The sequence below is a fragment of the Osmerus mordax genome, chromosome 4, assembly GCF_038355195.1.
Source record: "Osmerus mordax isolate fOsmMor3 chromosome 4, fOsmMor3.pri, whole genome shotgun sequence".
NCBI classification, from domain to species: Eukaryota; Metazoa; Chordata; class Actinopteri; order Osmeriformes; family Osmeridae; genus Osmerus; species Osmerus mordax.
The window spans coordinates 2379936-2397872 of NC_090053.1; the positions used below are offsets into that span (position 1 = coordinate 2379936).

Sequence of the window (17937 nt, forward strand, 5' to 3'; positions counted from 1 at the left end):
GAAAACATCCAAAGACAGAAAATATACCCAAAGAATGAGTTTTTAAGAATACGAAAGAAACTCAAAAGTTACCCAAAAAAACTACTTTTATAGTACCTACATGTGAGGGTATGCCAAAATATTGTTCTTCCAAAAAAAAGTTATCTCTTTTTTAATGATAGCGTGAATGCATTTATCATTGTACATTTATTGATGCTTTATCCTGGTGAAAGCTTTGTCTCTTAGATGAGTCATCCATTTGCCTTTTAGACCATTGCTAAATGCAACGGTTACGCCATGCCAAAGAGTTGTCTTATTCCTCAGAGGGTAGAGCTGTTCCTTCAGATAATCCTTGTAATCATTCAGTAGATGTTGCTCATGTCAGACCAAAGATCCAGTGTGTATTCCCAGTGACGGCCGATGATCAATCCAGTTGTGGATTCTAAATTTCCGTTTATCTTCTATAGATCTAAACTTTCACAATTGACCGTTTGTAAGTGATGTATGCATGGTGAAATATTGGTTTTATACGCTGTGTTCTGTGTGACGACAACAAGGAGTCTGACTATAAATGATTACCCTCTGAGTGAAGAGCAACATAATCAAATGTTATAGCTTTGAGACACAACCAATCCTAACCAAAGAAATGTTTAATCTGTTATTTGTTCATTACTTTTGGTTTGAATTTGAACACAGTATTTGCATAATGTGATATAATTTTCAAACGTTTTGATTGTTATAGAAAGGCTGAATACATTTTGTGGATGCCAATACATTTTGTTTGAACTTAAGAGGTCAAGTTGTTCAGTTGGATTGTGTTAGTGAAACTTCATCTGAGAGCTGTAAAAACGGTTACATTGTGACTTTCTTTTTTTTAGCATCATCATGTTTTAAACTTTTTTCAGATTACAATTGGAAGTATTTTCTCATCTGAATATGTGGATTCTGAAAGAGTGTTTTTAGACTATATCCTTGTTGCTTGTGGAATGCAGTGTCATAAACTCAGGACTATTCAGGCTAAGGGCTAAACAAACATTTTATTTTGCCCTTTTTTGTTATTATTTAACTTATGCTTTTGTAATTACATGCTTTTCAATATTCACATTATTTACCACCTCATGTATTTTATTTTAAATTTCTAACATAGTGTTTTTATCTTGTATGAAAGCACAAAGTCACTACCAACCAAAGTTTTTGATTCTCTAAAGTTATTTTCACCATTTAAATAAAAATAACTTGAAAAAGGCTCAACCTCTCTTGTAGTAGCCTAGCTGCACCGTGTTTAATGTGATACATTCCTTCATAATAGACTACATCAATTTGCAGTGTTATCTGTTTTTGATAGTGTAGCCTACTGGATACATTTCAGACATAGACATAATTGATGTCTATGTCTGAATGTCAAGATATAAGGTTTGAGAGAAAATAAAATAAATTGTAGCCTTCTTGAAGAGACGTTCTCGACTTCAGTTAGTAAGTTACTGCTGCACAAATTCAGAAATTAGTAAGCAAACAATACCCTCAACGAACTTGCCCCCAAGCAAACTAATGATCCCTCTAAACCTTTTTTTAAGGAAGAGACCTAAAAGGCGAATGAGAAAATATTCCCTTGACCTGAATGCCTGACTGTTCTGCATCTGTCTGTTCTGTATCCTGTCAAATTGGGACTGTGACTTGACATGTTAATCATTGATATACTACTTTAATAAAATATACTATATTAAAAACTAAACGTATGGCAGATACTTTTTGGGCGGCCCTATTTCACTTGTCCCGTCACCTTTCCCATCACGTCACCATTCCCGCCATGCAAAGGGCCCCAAAGCCTTGGCCAGCCTTGGCGCTCGCAACTGTAGCCTACACATAACCCAACTCAACAGTAGGTGGCGGTGATGCCCCTCCTAAACATTGTGGCAATCTTCCATTAACACTACTGTACAAAGAAGAATATATACGAAGAAGCTAACTGTAGCAAATAGATAACGTAAACGTAAAAACGTTAGTCGTTTAAAAAAATTGCGTTGAAAAGTGCTACTTTAGTTCTGGGCCTGTTTATCCGGGGCATGGAATGAGATTTGTACGAAACAACTGCAAGGTAGCCTACGCAGTGTTAATTCTTTTAATGCGGTATTCACCAGTAAATATTCTGTATCGACCCCTGTGTACTGTACTTTGGTCCCCGTGCACACATCCCCAAGAAACGTTCCTTAAAAAACGTGTAGGCCTATTTTCACAACGTACTCATTATCGTACATATCGTATGTAGGCTACTTTTAATATTTCAGTTTTATTTTCAACATATATGCTCTTAGAGGTTTTTATATCCAACTTGGTTTTATCAGTATGGTTTGCTTTTTTATTTAATCTTGTTTTGTTTTTTTGCCGTTTTATTGGAAAGGTATATGGATTAGGCCTATAGTTATGTGGTTTAATCAGTTTTATGATATTTTGTGGCTTTAGTATTAAATGGCTGAGATATTGTGTTTTGCCTCATGGTTTAAACTCGGAGATCTGAATGGGAGTCTGAATTGTATATACTAAAGAGACGTTGTCGTGTGAACTACATACATAATCATATCACTCAATGGTTCATGTCAAATGTTTGGTCAGTATGGATTTGCAGATCATTGCTTAAGACATGACAGCCTGAAGGAATTTTTTTTAGCTTGATTTGGTTATTCTACATAATAATAGTACAGAAATACATGAGAAAGTGATAAACTAATATTTTCCCGTTTTTATTTAATTCGAAATAAAATCCTAGGGAAGTGTGGAAATAGTGACGTAGAAGTATTTTCCAGCCACAAACGCTGAACTGCGCAGGTGCTGGGGTAAAGTTGGTAGCTGGAGCATCGTTTCATTGGAGTTGGTAGGGTGTCAACTTGCTAGCTTGGTACATTTTGCAAACAGCGTCAGTATCAGGGAGTTATACTTTGATAGCTATGTCTGAGGGAAGTGATATAACACGGACAACTGAGGAACAGCAGGTGAATAATTTACTGCATTGTATTTTATGTTGTCGAGATGCATGCCGCAAGCTAACATTTAGCTTGCCAGCTAACCACCATTTAACAGTAGCTGGCTAACGTTAACTAGCTAACACTAACTCTGGGGCCATGATGACTAATCACTAGACATGTACCTGCTTCAACGTTTTGGATTATAAGACAAACGGTAGCATTCATGGTTTTCATATCATAACGATTAATCAAACGAAAACATTTCCTTTCAACAATCAGTTTACTGCACGACGTAGCATCTAGCGACTCTAGTCAGCTAGCTGCCTTCCTCCTGGTGGTGGTTGTTTGTCGGTGCAGCTTGGCGGTAGCTTGATCGTTGGCTCTGTAGCTAGCAACTGCCTAGGCCAAAATATGCCACTCGTGCACAACTCAACGATACAATTCTTTACATTGCTTTGCTGTAGGAAATGGATGATAAAGTTGTAAGTCCAGAGAAGGCCGAGGAGGCGAAACTGAAGGCACGGTATCCTCATCTTGGTGCCAAACCCGGAGGATCTGACCTTCTCAGGAAACGACTTCAGAAAGGGGTATGTGTGGTATAACTTTTTGGATGTAGTCCTCAATTCAAGACAATTAAATTACAATTTTCATAACTGTCATGTCCACTTTATACACGCAGCATCAAAAGTACTTTGATTCTGGGGACTACAATATGGCGAAAGCCAAGGGTAAGAGCAAACAAGTGCCAACGGCCACAACGGAAAAGGCTGAAATTACGGGGGACCACATCCCAACGCCTCAAGATCTGCCCCAGAGAAAGCCGTCGATTGTGGCCAGCAAGCTGGCTGGTTGAATTGAAAGGTTCTGTGACGTCAACTGTTTTGTTACCATTCCGGCCCTTCACGTCTACATATTGGCCAACCCATCCTTTGTCGTCGTGTATCTCCTTGATAAGAATTGAGAAAGCACTGTTTAATCAACCAGAATATGTATGCCACACAACTCTCTCATAGAACTAGAAATTATTGACACGATGTGTAGGACTTTTTCTGAAATCTAATATAGTGACTGGTTGAAAGTCATCCCAATCTGTTGGAGAGAAGCCCCGTTCTGCTACTGTTTTTACATTTTGCATCGCGCCTCCTATTAGAATTGTGAAATAATGTTGTTGTTTTGGATTATATCTACCCCCTATCGCTATATTCTTTGTTGAATGCATTGAAAATGGTTTGGACATAGCCCTTCTTAGGTGGTCTTGTTACAATTAATATTTGTGACATTGATTTTCAAAGGCTGCTGTGGACATGCATCTCATCTTGACTTCTAAAATGGCCTTAACAGTAATGAACCACTGTTTTTCTCGGGCAATATTTGCTCACTCCAGTGAGAATCTCTGTGAATGAAGCGGTTTTGTAGTCAAGCAACTCACTAAAATGAATTATCTGGAGTGTGCATGTGCATTTACTGTACAGTCACCTTGTGCCATTTGTTTTGTAAATAAAATAGTTTTGCACAATATTGGGGCTCTGACTTTTAATTGAAAACATGTGAAACAAAACGTTTTAAATACTGAGTCAAGTGCACACATAACTGCACGAGTCATCAGCAAATACATGGGAGGTTTGTTTGACTCAAATGTAATGTTGAATAAGTATAATCGTTGACAGCGACCATCAATTTCTACAATTTTGCATTCATATTGCATAAACATGATTTTTTTCAACGGTCCAATGCGATGTAATACCCTTTCCAGGCCACTACGTGGCACGCGTCCCTCGCCCGAGGCAAACGTGCCACGGCACGCTGGCCAGCTGTAGCTACCCACAATGCACAAAGTTCTGTGTTGGAAAAGTATGTGTTGGCAAAACTCGAAACAGGAGAGCTGCAACTCTTCTGTCCACATTTGCTACGAAAATGGATTATGCCCACACACTGTGTCTCAATTGCAGAAGAGAGTTGAACTGAAGACGGATTAAAGCAGAGTTAGTGCGATGGCAGCCTCAGAGCTGTATTCGAAGGTAGGTTAATACTAGATTAGTTGACATACAGTTTCTCATTGATTCACCGGGATGGTCTGTCTGTTAGTTTTATATTTCAGGTAGAATTGAGCGAATAACTGTTTTCTAAATAACGCAGTGGCAGAAAAAAGGCTACATGGTTCTAAAGCAACGTATAGTTACATTTGAACACGGACGTGGTATTGTTTTGTTTTTAATTATAAATGATTGTAATTAAATAGGTACCGTAAACAACAAATTGAGTATGCGCCTACTGACATTTAAGGTATTCGCTGCTAATAGGCAGCTGTGTCATGACCTGTGCTTCTGTCTCTCAGAATGTCCGAGTATGGCTTCCAGATGCAGCAGAGGTGTGGAAGTCAGCAGAGCTCACGAGAGACTACACCCCGGGGGACAAAGTTATCCATCTCCAGCTCGAGGATGGCACGGTAAGAAGGGATCAGGGCAGGTTGCTGGTCGGGCGGGGTCGAGTGAATTTGTCCAATGTTCATAGTTTCCTTCCTGTTGGTGAGAGGTAGGAAAACATGACCTATGGTTGAATTTGAAATAACTGGGCCACTTGGACAAATCGTGGCCATAGAAGAGACTGCATGCTCTTTAGAAGAAACTTCTCCAAATGTAATTAATGTGTTCTATGCATCATCATTTCTCCAGTGCCTTAAGCTGCTGCACTCTGCCAATGTACCTTCGTGTTTGGTCATGTAGGCTAGACCGACTCCAGATAACTATGAAAATAAGTGCAACGTATTATCTGCTGTGGCTAGTTAAAGTGAATACTGACTGGGGGCAGAATTAATTTGTAATATCTACACAAATTACTCTACTAAAACATGTTTTGTCGATTTCATTGAAACTCTTTTGTCTCTTTCCAGAATGTGGAACACAAAATTGACCCCCAGACCCAAAGTTTACCCTACTTAAGAAATCCTGACATCTTGGTGGGGGAGAACGACCTCACAGCACTCAGCTACCTCAACGAGCCTGCTGTCCTCCACAACCTCAAAGTGCGCTTTATCGACTCCAAGTTGATTTACACATACTGTGGTAAAGAACCATTCCTCTGTAGATTCACTATCTGCGTCAGTGTAGACTTTGGAGTCTCTTTCACTGTACTGTCTGACATAATCTCTTGTTCATGCTGATCATTGAGTTAGACTCTATATTCAACTTACAACAATGCCAATTGATAGGACTGTACTGAGGTTTTACACAAGTGACTATTGTAATATAGAAATTGAAACCCCGTTATTTATTTGAAATAGAATCCCCATCACGTGTCTGTGTGTGTAAGGAAACAGTTAATACTAACTGTCAGACTAGCATATGGATTCACTGTATTCATACTTATTTGTTGATGTGTTCAGGCATTGTCTTGGTTGCCATCAATCCCTATGAGAGTCTACCTATTTATGACTCTGACATCATCAATGCCTACAGTGGACAAAACATGGGGGACATGGACCCTCATATATTTGCTGTTGCTGAAGAAGCGTACAAACAGATGGCCAGGTTTGTCACAAGTAGCATTCTGTTTAGATGGAAAAGTTTTTTTATTTTCAGATTTTTTGTGTGTCTTCATTAGATTCATAATTCCAAGGTCCTAATGAAATTTCACATCAAACAACGAACGACTACTCATTCCTACAGAAATGAAAGGAATCAGTCCATCATCGTGAGTGGAGAGTCGGGTGCTGGAAAAACTGTCTCTGCCAAGTATGCCATGCGTTACTTTGCCACAGTCAGCAGCTCCAGCGATGCCAACATCGAGGACAGGGTCTTGGCCTCCAACCCCATCATGGAGGTTAGAAACCATCCATCTAGGTTCATGTGCCTGTAGCATGACTGCATGACACACTGCGTCCTTTCTGCTTCTCCTCTAGGCGATAGGAAACGCCAAGACAACCAGAAATGACAACAGCAGTCGCTTTGGGAAGTACATCGAGATTGGCTTTGACAAGAAGCATCACATTATTGGGGCTAACATGAGAACGTACCTCCTTGAGAAATCTAGAGTCGTTTTCCAGGTGAGTGGGCCTTTTGATCATTCGCATAGTGTGAGCATCTGTCTGATGCCCACTCTCGGGCCTAACTTGCCACAGCTGGACGGGATATCCTTAGATATCTTGCTTTGTATATATATATATATATTAATTAATATTAATATTATATATTAATTTGATTATCCTGGTCTGCTTCTAACTAATCTATAATCAGAAAAAGACACAAAGCAATTATGTCATTTCTATCTTTACAACCTCTTATTAGAAATTTCATAGATTTAAAATGTCAGTGTTTTTTTTTTTTCTTAGGCGCATGGAGAGAGGAATTATCACATTTTCTACCAGCTGTGTGCCTCCTCCCATCTTCAAGAGTTCAAAGCTTTGAAGTTGGGTACGGCATTTGTCTAAACGATCTGGCCAATTAAAAAGCTGTTGTTATCATACTGTGGGAAAACCACCCTGTCCTGGAGTGTAAAGTGCCATGCCCAAAATGACTCTGCCATGTTAAACAGAGGATTCCCAAATTACCCCATGGGCTTTTGATTTGGTTACATCCACTGTAGTTTACACCCTTTCTGGTTGCTCTCTGTGTATGAAATCACCTATGAAATCTTGTTAAAAAAACATATATTAATACATGTCACAAGTCTGAATGACAAGAAACACACGGAGCTATGGCCACTGTACCTGTACATTGACTTTTATAGAAATATGTTTTGTGTGATGAAATGAAGGTAGCGCAGAAGACTTCCACTGTACTAACCATGGTCGCAGCCCAGTGATAGAAGGAGTTGATGACGCCAAGGAGATGTACAGCACCAGGAAGGCTCTCTCATTGTTGGGCAAGTCCTCACAACTGAGGAGGGGGGTAGTCAAATTGTACAAAAGTCCTACCTTTTTTAAGAAACCCAAAGTTCAGGTTTGTAGTCACACAGCCTACACTTATTCTTGAAAACGTTTTACTTTTAGGAATCAGTGAAGCATATCAAATCGCAGTATTTCAAATCCTTGCTGCGGTTCTTCATCTGGGCAATGTGGAGGTGAAGGATAGTAGTGGAGACAGAAGCACCATCTTGGTAAGTCCACATGGGTTCCACGTGGGTTCCACGTGGGTTCCACGTGGGTTCCACGTGGGTTCCACGTGGGTTCCACGTGTTTCTATAGATGTTAACAGGAAGATTTACTATATTGCTCTGACTTGTTTATGTAAGGAACACTTTTTTCAACCTTTTTATGCCGGTAACCATTTATTGAGGATACCTTAAAGCTCTAACCAACTATGTATTCAAATTGATGTGATTTCAGCCTGACAACAGTCACCTGACTGTGTTCTGTGAGCTGCTGGGTGTGCCCTATCAGGACATGGCCCACTGGTTGTGTCACAGCAAGCTGAAGACTACAACTGAGGTCTACGTTAAGCCTTTCTCCAAGGTGAACGCCGTCAACGCCAGAGATGCCCTCGCTAAACACATCTACGCGAAACTCTTCTCCTGGATCGTCAATCATATCAACGAAGCCTTGCAGTCTGCCAGCAAGCAGCACTCATTCATCGGGGTTTTAGACATTTATGGGTGTGTTTTCGTTCATTCTTGTTCATTTTTCTTTTTTTGTTGTTGTTAAGACTTACTTTAGTTCTACTGTCTTTTTCTCTTCAGGTTTGAAACATTTGATGTCAACAGCTTTGAGCAGTTTTGCATAAATTATGCCAATGAGAAGCTTCAGCAACAGTTTAACATGGTTGGTCTCTATCTTGTGTGCATATCAGTAATGGATATCCGAATTATAGCATGTGGCTGACTGTGCCCTGATCCTCTGCCCAGCACGTGTTCAAGCTGGAGCAGGAGGAGTACTTGAAGGAGCAGATTCCCTGGACGCTGATTGACTTCTCTGATAACCAGCCGTGCATCGACCTGATTGAAGCCAAGATGGGAGTTCTGGATCTTCTGGACGAGGAGTGCAAAGTAACAGCATAATTTCCTACCCACGCTGACTGTGCCTGTAAAGCCGTCCACAGGAGTGTGTTTTGAGGAAGCCCAGTAATGCTGGAGTCAACCCCTTCCTTCCTTCCATAGATGCCCAAAGGTTCCAATGACTCATGGGCCCAGAAACTCTACAACACCCTCCTGAAGCAGAAAGCTCACTTTGAGAAGCCTCGTATGTCTAACAAGGCCTTCATCATCCTACACTTTGCAGACAAGGTGAACACAAACATAATGATTGAACTTCTGGTACGTGTGCTAACCACCATGTGGTTGTGTAAGTGAATAGGATGTGGAATTGATTTCAGTGACAAGTAATTTCCTGCTCACTGTCTGAGGTATACGTGTGATCCAGTGTGGTATGAGCAGAGTTAATAGGTTTCCTTGCAGAACAGCACTGGTCAATTAGGTTGCAGAGTGAGCTTAATCTCTTCCGGTCTTATCTGAGCAACGTGAACATTTCCCTAACCGTTGTCTGGTCTCTCCTGGTTTTAAGGTGGAGTATCAGTGTGAAGGGTTCCTGGAGAAGAACAAGGACACAGTCAATGAAGAACAGATAAATGTGCTGAAACTAAGCAAGGTTGTGTTTTGGTATTTCTTCTCTCTCTCTCTCTCGCTCTGGTTCCACCCTCAGTAAAAGCGTGTGTAAAAGTGCACACAGCTTTCAGTGGTTGACTAGTCAGCTTGTCTTGTGTAGCGCTGAGACCCCACACCCTAGAAGTTAGAGCTGTGGAAACAAGTCTGGACAATGTGAGGGGAAGAATGAGGGAGGGCGGCCCTGCAACACTGCCACCTGCTGGGCGCTCAGTCTCTTATGGAAAGGTCGAAGCCTAATATGTTCTGAATAATTGATGTATTTCACTGCAGTTTGAGCTGCTGCTGGAGCTGTTCCAGGAAGAGAGGCCCACAAGCACAGCAATGACACGGTCTGGTCAGGCCCAGAGGGACCACAAGAAGACTGTCGGCCTGCAAGTACGGGAGCAGGACAGACTGATTCGTCATTGTAGCTTCGTGCAGCCAGAGCTCTTCCTTGAACTTGCATTTTCTTTACAGTTTCGCAATTCTCTACACTTACTGATGGAGACCCTGAACGCCACCACTCCCCACTATGTCCGATGCATCAAACCCAATGACCTCAAAACTCCTTTCACGTGAGAAAGATTCCTCTCCTATCTCCACAGATGAAATTCTTCTCAGACACACTGGATTAGAAGAACCCATTTTTCCTTCTCCATACTTGTTTTCTATCTCATGGGATTTGAAAGAGCCCATTGAGAAACGGTGATGTGTGGTTTCTTTGTGTAAGGATGGATCCGGTGAGGGCTGTACAGCAGCTAAGGGCCTGTGGCGTTTTGGAAACTATTCGCATCTCGGCCGCGGGCTTCCCATCTAGGTACATCCTGTGCATGCAGCCCATGGTCTCCTGCATGACCGCATGCATGCAAACACTCCACATACAGAACATGAACACAAACATCCCCGTATGTACCTGAAAATGCTCCATGTCATAGGCTGAATGACAGACAGTTGACTTGATTGTCATAGGCTGAATGACAGACAGTTGACTTGATTGCAGGTGGACCTATCAAGAGTTTTTCAGCCGCTACCGGGTTCTGATGACACAAAAAGATGTTCTCTCGGACAGGAAGCTGACCTGCAAGAATGTCCTGGAGAAATTAGTTAAGGTACATGTAAATAAGGTTTCTTGAAGCACAACTATTGTTTTTTGCAAAAGTAAAAAATCTTGAACAAAGAGCTTGAACAATGTTCTACTTTGTCTCAAGGACCAGGACAAGTACCAGTTTGGCAAAAACAAAATCTTCTTCCGGGCTGGCCAGGTGGCCTACCTGGAGAAGTTGCGCTCAGACAAACTGCGGAAAGCCTGTGTCCGGATCCAGAAGACCATCCGCTGCTGGGTGGCCCGCAAGAAGTACCTGAGGATGAAGACGGCTGCCGTCACACTACAGAGATATGTACGCGGCCATCAGGCCCGTTGGTGAGTTCAGGCATCACAGTGGGTATGTTGATCATGTAAAACCTTTAAGAGTCTTTACTGTGAGGCCCAGTAGCTCACAGGGTAAGAGCGGGAACCTTAAGGCAGGGGCCTGGGTTTGAATCTGACTGAGGCCCTTTCTTTGACATCTTACCACATCTCTTTCCCTGGTAGCCTGTCAGGGATTATTTAGTATTTAGTCCATCTCGCCTGTGTCCCTCAGTCTTGTCAAGTTTATGCGGCGGACTAAGGCTGCAGTCGTCGTTCAGAGAAACGTGCGGATGTGGGCGAGCAGGAGGCGTTACCAGAAACTGCGCCAGGCGGCCATTACGGTGCAGTGCTACCTACGGGCCTACAGGGCCAGACAGCACTATCACAAGGTAAATAACACCTCTACAAATGATGAAGAGTGATGAAGTAGTCTAGTAGGAAGTTGTGGGCGTACAGTACTGTATTGTACTGTACCAAGGGCTCCTCTTCCCTGTGTCATTTCTTACCCTCAATTCACGACACATATTTGATGGTGGGTGTACAGGAAATCATTGAGGGCATACAGCGTATGTCTACATATTTCTGTACACTATACGATAGGAAGTAAAAACTGTGTGTGTCTGCACATGAATGTGTGTGTGTCTGTGTGTGTGTGTGTGCTCATTCCCTCAGCTGCTGTATGAACACAAGGCTGTGGTGGTCCAGAGGCGGGTGCGAGGCTGGCTGGCCCGGCGCAGGTACAGGCGCACCCTGGCGGCCGTGGTCCTGCTGCAGAGCTGCGTCCGGCGCCTCAGCGCCAAGCGGCAGCTGAAGAAGCTGAAGGTGGAGGCCCGCTCGGTGGAGCACTTCAAGAAGCTCAACGTAGGCATGGAGAACAAGATCATGCAGCTGCAGCGCAGGGTGGACGAGCAGGTGAGCTCCGTCACGGCAAACATGGGCATCCGCCGACTGCATCTGTGTCCATGTTTGGTGTTATCTGTCCAATCAGGATCGAGTATTTTAGCTGTTTGGTTTATGATGTACCCAAGCTGGGAAAACAACAACGTTCTGAGGTAGAGGGAGTTGTGTCGTGTCACATGGTTAGTCTGCGTGTCTCCCCCCCTACAGCACAAGGAGAACAGAGAGCTCAGTGAGAGGCTGGGTGGCCAGGAGAGGTCCCAGGCCGGCGAAAGCGAGAGGCTGGGGAGGGAGGTGGAGCGCCTGCGTGCGGCGGAGGAAGAGGCCCGGGGCAAGGCGGAGAGGGTCCCCTCCCTCCTGGAACAGCTGTCCTTCCTCCGTCAGGAGCTGGAGACCACCCGCGGGGAGAAGGAGGCCGTAGAGGAGCAGGCCAAGACCTACAAGCAGAAAATGGAGCAGGTAGGTCGATCACGTCTCAGTCTGGTTTATGATTCAACCCCACAGGCACTGGAACAACCAGTGTGCTCACATGCCAAATATTTGTATTTGGATCATCTGAATTTGTGCAGTACAAAATTGTAGCAGCTTGGCACTTTAATTTGCCTTGACCCCCAGTCTCTGGCAGAGTTGAATGCCAAAAACAGCTTGATGAACAGCGAGAGAAACGACCTGAATCAGCTGATCGAGGAACGGGACCAGCAGATTTCAGGTCTGCAATGATGACATCTTATCACTAATGAGGTCCTGTTAAGTGCCCAGGTGAGTGTTTGTGACGTGTGTCACCCATTGGCCCGGTCAGAGATCAAGGCCGAGGTGGCAAACAGCCAGCAAATGGAGAGAGACCTGACAGAGGAGCGCTCCCGCTACCAGAGTCTGCTGAGTGAACACCTGCACCTGGAGGAACGCTACGGTGACCTGAAGGATGAGATGAGACTGAGTGTGGTGAGAGACATTCATGCTTGGATGGAACCCTCTCACACACAAACACACACACACCGAAGCGGTACTGCTTGGTTTGGCTGTCCATGAGTAATATTTTTCTCTCAGCAGGGCACACGCAAGCCTGGGCACAGGAGAACAGACTCCAACTACAGCAGCAACGGGTCAGAGGGCACCCAAAGTTCTGGATTCCCAGAGGACAGCTCTGTACGAAGCGAGGTACGAGGTGTCCAACACGAGCAGGAATTTGCTGCGTTAACTCAAGCAAGGAACACAAGTACCTGAACAGGGTTTTATTTGCCATTGGCCAGGATGTGACCGAGACTGCTGTGGACATGCCGGTCCTTCTGAAGCTGCAGTGGAGAGTCAAGGAGCTGGAGCAGGACAAGCAGGGTCTGCAGCGCCAGCTGGACCGGAGAGAGGACGCCCAGATTAACAAGGCCAAGGTGCTGGACGCCAGACCACCACCTAGGAGGAGTCGAACGAAGTTTATCACACACGTCTACATCACTGTGCAGTTGGTCTTGTTTTATTGATGGCGTTTCTGCTTCTTGCTACAGGAGGCCGAGGAGCAGAAGACCGCTGGTAGGGCTGAGCTGGACATGGAGGCTCTCAAGGTAAGGATGGACTCGTAGATTGTTCCGGAAGAGACAGGCTCTGTAGATGGGTATGGGAGGCCCTTCTTCTGACCTCTTTTTCAGCGGCAGGAGTTGGAGTCTGAGAATAAGAAGCTGAAGCAGGACTTGGACGAGCTGCGTCAGTCCCTGACCGAGGACTGTGGCTCTCCAGCGTCCCCTAGTCCCGGCTCCCTGCCCTACAAGGTGCTGCTGGAGCAGCTCAACACCTCCAACGAGGAGCTGGACATGCGCAAGGAGGAGGTGCTGCTTCTCCGCTCCCATCTGGTGCGCCAGGAGGCGCTCAAACACAAGGTAGGTGTTTTACCTCAAGCCTTTGTTCAAAAAAAGGTCCTGTAATTCACATGATATGGTTGGATTTTTGGAGAGAGATAAAATGTTGTGTGTGTGTGTGTGTATATATGGTTTAAGAGTTATTTTGATTCTATGTAGGACTCAATGTTGGGAGAAGGGCTGAATCTAAAGGATATTAGTGAGATCCCACTGCCGTCTATACATCCACATAAGTCTGACAGGTAATTCTGATTCTGGCCTCCTCCTCCTCCTCCACCCCATCCACTTCCTGGATGTTTTGGTTGACATTTGCTTACTTCTTTTTTTTGTTTTCACGTTTCTCAGATCCGCTCCTGACGTCCACACTCTGAACGAGGATGGAGAGCTCTGGCTGGCCTACGAGGGGCTAAAGGAGACAAACCGGTATGAAACACTGCAACCGGAAAACATATTCTTTCTTAACATGAATTGGAGTAGAAACTGACACAACAACAGACTTACTCTGTTGGACACTGATTGACACCATTCACACAGGTGGTGAAAAAAATAAAATAGAGATATTTATTTTGTCTCTTACCCTTGTGGTCTCCCTCTCCTGTCGCCCTTCACCTCCTCCTGCAGGGTGCTGGAGGCCCAGTTGCGGCTGCAGGACAGGAGTCACGAGGAGGAGTGTGAGGAGATGCGTGAGGAGGTGCGCAAGGCGAGGGAAGACAACCGGCAGCAGCAGCAGCTCATGGCCCAGAGCCTCCACCTGCCCCAGGGCGCTCGCATCGACGCCGGCCTCCAGCACGAGATGACACGCCTCACCAACGAGAACCTGGTACGGGCGTCCCCCACAACTCTGCGCTGGGCGGACGGTATTTCACATCGATGCAGCATGTTTGACCTTCGCCTGTGTTGTCATCGTGTAGGATCTAATGGAACAGCAGGGGAAGCAGGACAAGGTCATACGCAAACTCAAGAAACAGCTTAAACTCTACGTGAAAAAGCTGGAGGAGTTTGAAGGTATGCTTTCATAGGGTCACGTAAAAACTAAAGACAAATCACAGGTATGCTTGAAATTGTTTTGGAACAAGACCCGGTCATGATCTGGTTTTTGCTGTGTGTAGCTGGAGGGCTGCAGGAGAGTGTTCCCTCTCAGTCGGTCCACCGGGCCAGTATCAGCCGCAAGGAGAAGGACTTCCAGGGCATGCTGGAGTACAAGAGAGGGGATGAGAGCCGTCTGCTGAAAAACCTAGTCATCGGTATGTTTACCTGTCTAAAGCACACTAACCAGTGGTCCAAGTTTGGAAACTGCCCCAATGTTTTCTAATGTCCTGATGTGAGTGACGTGGCTTGTAAAAAAAACAGACCGTTCCTAGACTTTAACCACCAAAATAGTGTTGGAACAATGTTCTTCAGACCCTTGGATCTTCCACTGTACTATTTGCACGTCGCTTTGGATAAAACCATCAGCTGAAAGAATAAAATGTATTCAAGTTGTTTTCGTGTGTCCGTCAGACCTGAAGCCTCGCGGCGTGGCTGTCAACTTGGTGCCTGGGCTTCCTGCCTTCATCCTCTTCATGTGCCTGCGCCACGCCGACTATGCCAACGACGACCAGAGAGTCAGCACCCTGCTGAACACCACCATCAACAGCGTGAAGGGCGTGATCAAGGTAGGGGGACGCTGTCCCCCGCAGAGCGAGTAGCACGGCAAGCGCGCTGGGTCTGAAGTGTTTTTGAGAGTGTCCATTTTGTCTCACAGAGGAGAGGTGACGACTTCGACACAGTGTCTTTCTGGTTGGCCAACACATGCCGGTTCCTGTACTGTCTGAAGCAGTACAGTGGAGAGGAGGTAAGCTGGAGGACACTGATAGTGATGCTAGCACTGGGTTAACTACCCCATGCGCCGTCCATTAATACCTGTTGGGTTTCTGCTTCACCTTTGTGCAGGCGTTTATCAAGTTCAACACTCCCAGACAGAATGAGCACTGTCTTTCCAACTTCGACCTGTCAGAGTACCATCAGGTTCTGAGTGACCTAGCAATCCAGATCTACCAGCAGCTTGTTAAGTGTATGGAGGAGATCCTTCACCCAATGATAGGTAAAAGGCCTGTTACCTTCAACAACTAAAAACAAATCATAAATAAAAGTCTTAAAAAAATTAAATAACAAAAAAACAAAAACATGCCTCTAAAGTTCTGTAATTAATTTGATTTTAACCCCCCAAACATTTCAATTTCTTTAACTTTTTTAAACATGCAGTCTCAGGTATGCTGGAACATGAGACCATCCAGGGAGTGCTTGGAGCCAAGCCAACAGGTCTCAGGAAGAGGACCTCCAGCTTCCCCGAGGAGGATGCCCACACCGTGGATACCATCATGCAGCAGCTCAGCCTCTTCCACGCCTCCATGACCCAGCACGGCATGGACCCCGAGCTCATCAAGCAGGTGGTCAAGCAGCAGTTCTACATCATCTGCTCCGTCACCCTCAACAACCTGCTGCTGCGGAAAGACATGTGCTCCTGGAGCAAAGGCCTGCAGATCAGGTAACACAGGGGTCAGGCTCCGGCTGTGCTAGCGCCCCTCTGTGGTGTGGAGGGTTTGTCGTGTCTAAAGGGGGTCGGATTAATCAGGTTGCCGGTTCAATTCCCGGCCTTGCCGAATGACGTTGTGTCCTTGGGCAAAGCACTTCACCCTACTTGCCTCGGGGGAATGTCCCTGTACTTACTGTAAGTCGCTCTGGATAAGAGCATCTGCTAAATGACTAAATATAAAATGTAAATGTCTGAGTTTGACCCTGGTCTCTGGGTCTCCTCAGGTATAACGTGTGGCAGTTGGAGGAGTGGCTGGTGGAGAGGGATCTGATCAGCAGTGGTGCCAAGGAGACCCTGGAGCCCCTCATCCAGGCCGCACAGCTGCTGCAGGTGAAGAAGAAAACGGAGGAAGACGCCAAAGCCATCAGCACCATGTGTAGCGCCCTCACCACATCACAGGTAAAGTGTGTGGCCAGTAAAGGGATTGCAGGCATAATCAGAGGCTTTTCTTGTGTGTTTACCCAGTTATTACCCATATTTACATTTGTATTATTTTCCTGAGTAAAACAGAGTAGTTTAAAGCTCTCTAAATATGTTTGCTCTCATCAGATTGTGAAAGTGCTGAACCTGTACACCCCAGTAATGGAATTTGAGGAACGAGTTTCGGTGAAATTTATCCAAACTATACAGGTATGTCAAAGTTGTGTTTTGCATTTGTGAAGGTAGTACATATCCACTCTTCTTTTGTTGTTGTTGATAAATGTATGATTTTATATTTTGGTTTGCCATTTCTCAGACCCTTTTGAAAGACCGAGTTGATTCTCCAATGTTGCTCATGGACTCCAGGAAGATATTCTCCATCACTTTTACATTTGCACCCTCTACCATTGCCCTGGAGACCATCCAGATCCCCAGCAGTCTCAACCTGGACTTCCTCATCCGGATTTAAGACCCCTGACAGCTGTGAATGCAGGGAACCACCATTCGTACCAAAGACAAGCCATTTCCCACCCATATACTGTAAACCATGCAGGGATTATATCAGCTTTAATAGATAAACAATTGTCCTGAATACATGGAAGAATGAATATTGCTTATACTTCACCAAACACATTATAGTAAATTTAATATTTTCTACATGTATGTATTTTATTGGCACAATTTATGCTTTTTGCCATGTATAGGCACTGGGATTATATAAAATGTTACAGCATCGTTTTAAATTGAAAGGATTTTGATTCATTTGACTTCCACCCTGAGAACAGTATTTATTATACCATAGGTGAAGAGCTAATCTCAAGAATGTTTTTCCTGCACATTTTGCAGTTGATATTGGTGAAAGCGGGGCTTTCAGTGCTAAGCAAACCATACAACAGCTTTTATACAGATCAGATATAGTTCAGAGTTAAGGGATATCCTTTACATTTCTGAAATATTTGATTATGTGGCTGATACTGAATACATACAGTGTTGCATTTATTGCCTTCTGATGAAGTCAATAAATTGTTTGAGGAGCACTTTCACAGCCTCTGGATCCAGCCAGTCTCATCGTCTGCTTCATACAGTATTTGTGCCTTGCTTTCTTAGCAAATTCCTTCTTAATGGTGTTCTCATGCACTGCCACCTTTTATAATGTATGACTACAGTTGAATAAAAGATCATTAAATCTATTTGTTTGAGTAGATTGTGCTAATGTACAGCTGACTACATCTACAGCTTTCTAATGAGTCTCTGAGCAATCGCTTAGCGACTGACAAC

The 17937-nt window shown here is 44.3% G+C and overlaps 2 protein-coding genes across 3 annotated transcripts; both read left to right on the plus strand.

The window, feature by feature from the left end:
* Positions 1-2791: 2791 nt before the first annotated feature.
* On the plus strand, positions 2792-4457 carry arpp19b (cAMP-regulated phosphoprotein 19b). Its single transcript, XM_067234764.1, has 3 exons — positions 2792-2966; positions 3404-3526; positions 3619-4457. Exons 1-3 carry the CDS (start codon positions 2922-2924, stop codon positions 3790-3792), a joined length of 342 nt encoding a protein of 113 aa, XP_067090865.1. The 5' UTR covers positions 2792-2921; the 3' UTR covers positions 3793-4457.
* A 350-nt stretch (positions 4458-4807) lies between these two features.
* On the plus strand, positions 4808-17830 carry LOC136941762 (unconventional myosin-Va-like). Of its 2 annotated transcripts, none has more exons than XM_067234347.1 (40): positions 4808-4957; positions 5275-5385; positions 5830-6001; positions 6322-6466; positions 6605-6758; positions 6838-6981; positions 7267-7348; positions 7692-7799; positions 7927-8033; positions 8263-8528; positions 8613-8694; positions 8778-8918; positions 9030-9155; positions 9433-9516; positions 9804-9908; positions 9990-10087; positions 10243-10329; positions 10513-10621; positions 10721-10932; positions 11153-11309; positions 11593-11832; positions 12028-12276; positions 12433-12526; positions 12617-12759; positions 12865-12975; positions 13068-13202; positions 13317-13373; positions 13458-13685; positions 13824-13906; positions 14010-14087; positions 14286-14484; positions 14576-14669; positions 14774-14908; positions 15165-15319; positions 15409-15498; positions 15597-15747; positions 15909-16191; positions 16464-16638; positions 16789-16869; positions 16976-17830. In XM_067234347.1, the coding sequence occupies exons 1-40, from the start codon at positions 4931-4933 to the stop codon at positions 17126-17128; spliced, it is 5451 nt and encodes a 1816-aa protein (XP_067090448.1). In that variant the 5' UTR covers positions 4808-4930; the 3' UTR covers positions 17129-17830. The 2 variants fall into 2 exon arrangements, with proteins under 2 accessions (XP_067090448.1, XP_067090449.1); XM_067234348.1 differs by having other exon boundaries at positions 12868-12975.
* The last annotated feature ends 107 nt before the right edge of the window (positions 17831-17937 follow it).

What these genes read in the sequence shown, in the direction of transcription:
- arpp19b (XM_067234764.1), top strand. Translation starts at nt 2,922, where the DNA reads ATGTCTGAGGGAAGTGATATAACACGGACAACTGAGGAACAGCAG. An exon ending in GGACAACTGAGGAACAGCAG is followed by an intron (nt 2,967 to 3,403) that starts GTGAATAATTTA and finishes GCTTTGCTGTAG; the next exon opens with GAAATGGATGATAAAGTTGT. An exon ending in GGAAACGACTTCAGAAAGGG is followed by an intron (nt 3,527 to 3,618) that starts GTATGTGTGGTA and finishes TTATACACGCAG; the next exon opens with CATCAAAAGTACTTTGATTC.
- LOC136941762 (XM_067234347.1), top strand. Translation starts at nt 4,931, where the DNA reads ATGGCAGCCTCAGAGCTGTATTCGAAG. An exon ending in GACCTCAAAACTCCTTTCAC is followed by an intron (nt 10,088 to 10,242) that starts GTGAGAAAGATT and finishes TCTTTGTGTAAG; the next exon opens with GATGGATCCGGTGAGGGCTG. An exon ending in GCCTCACCAACGAGAACCTG is followed by an intron (nt 14,485 to 14,575) that starts GTACGGGCGTCC and finishes GTCATCGTGTAG; the next exon opens with GATCTAATGGAACAGCAGGG.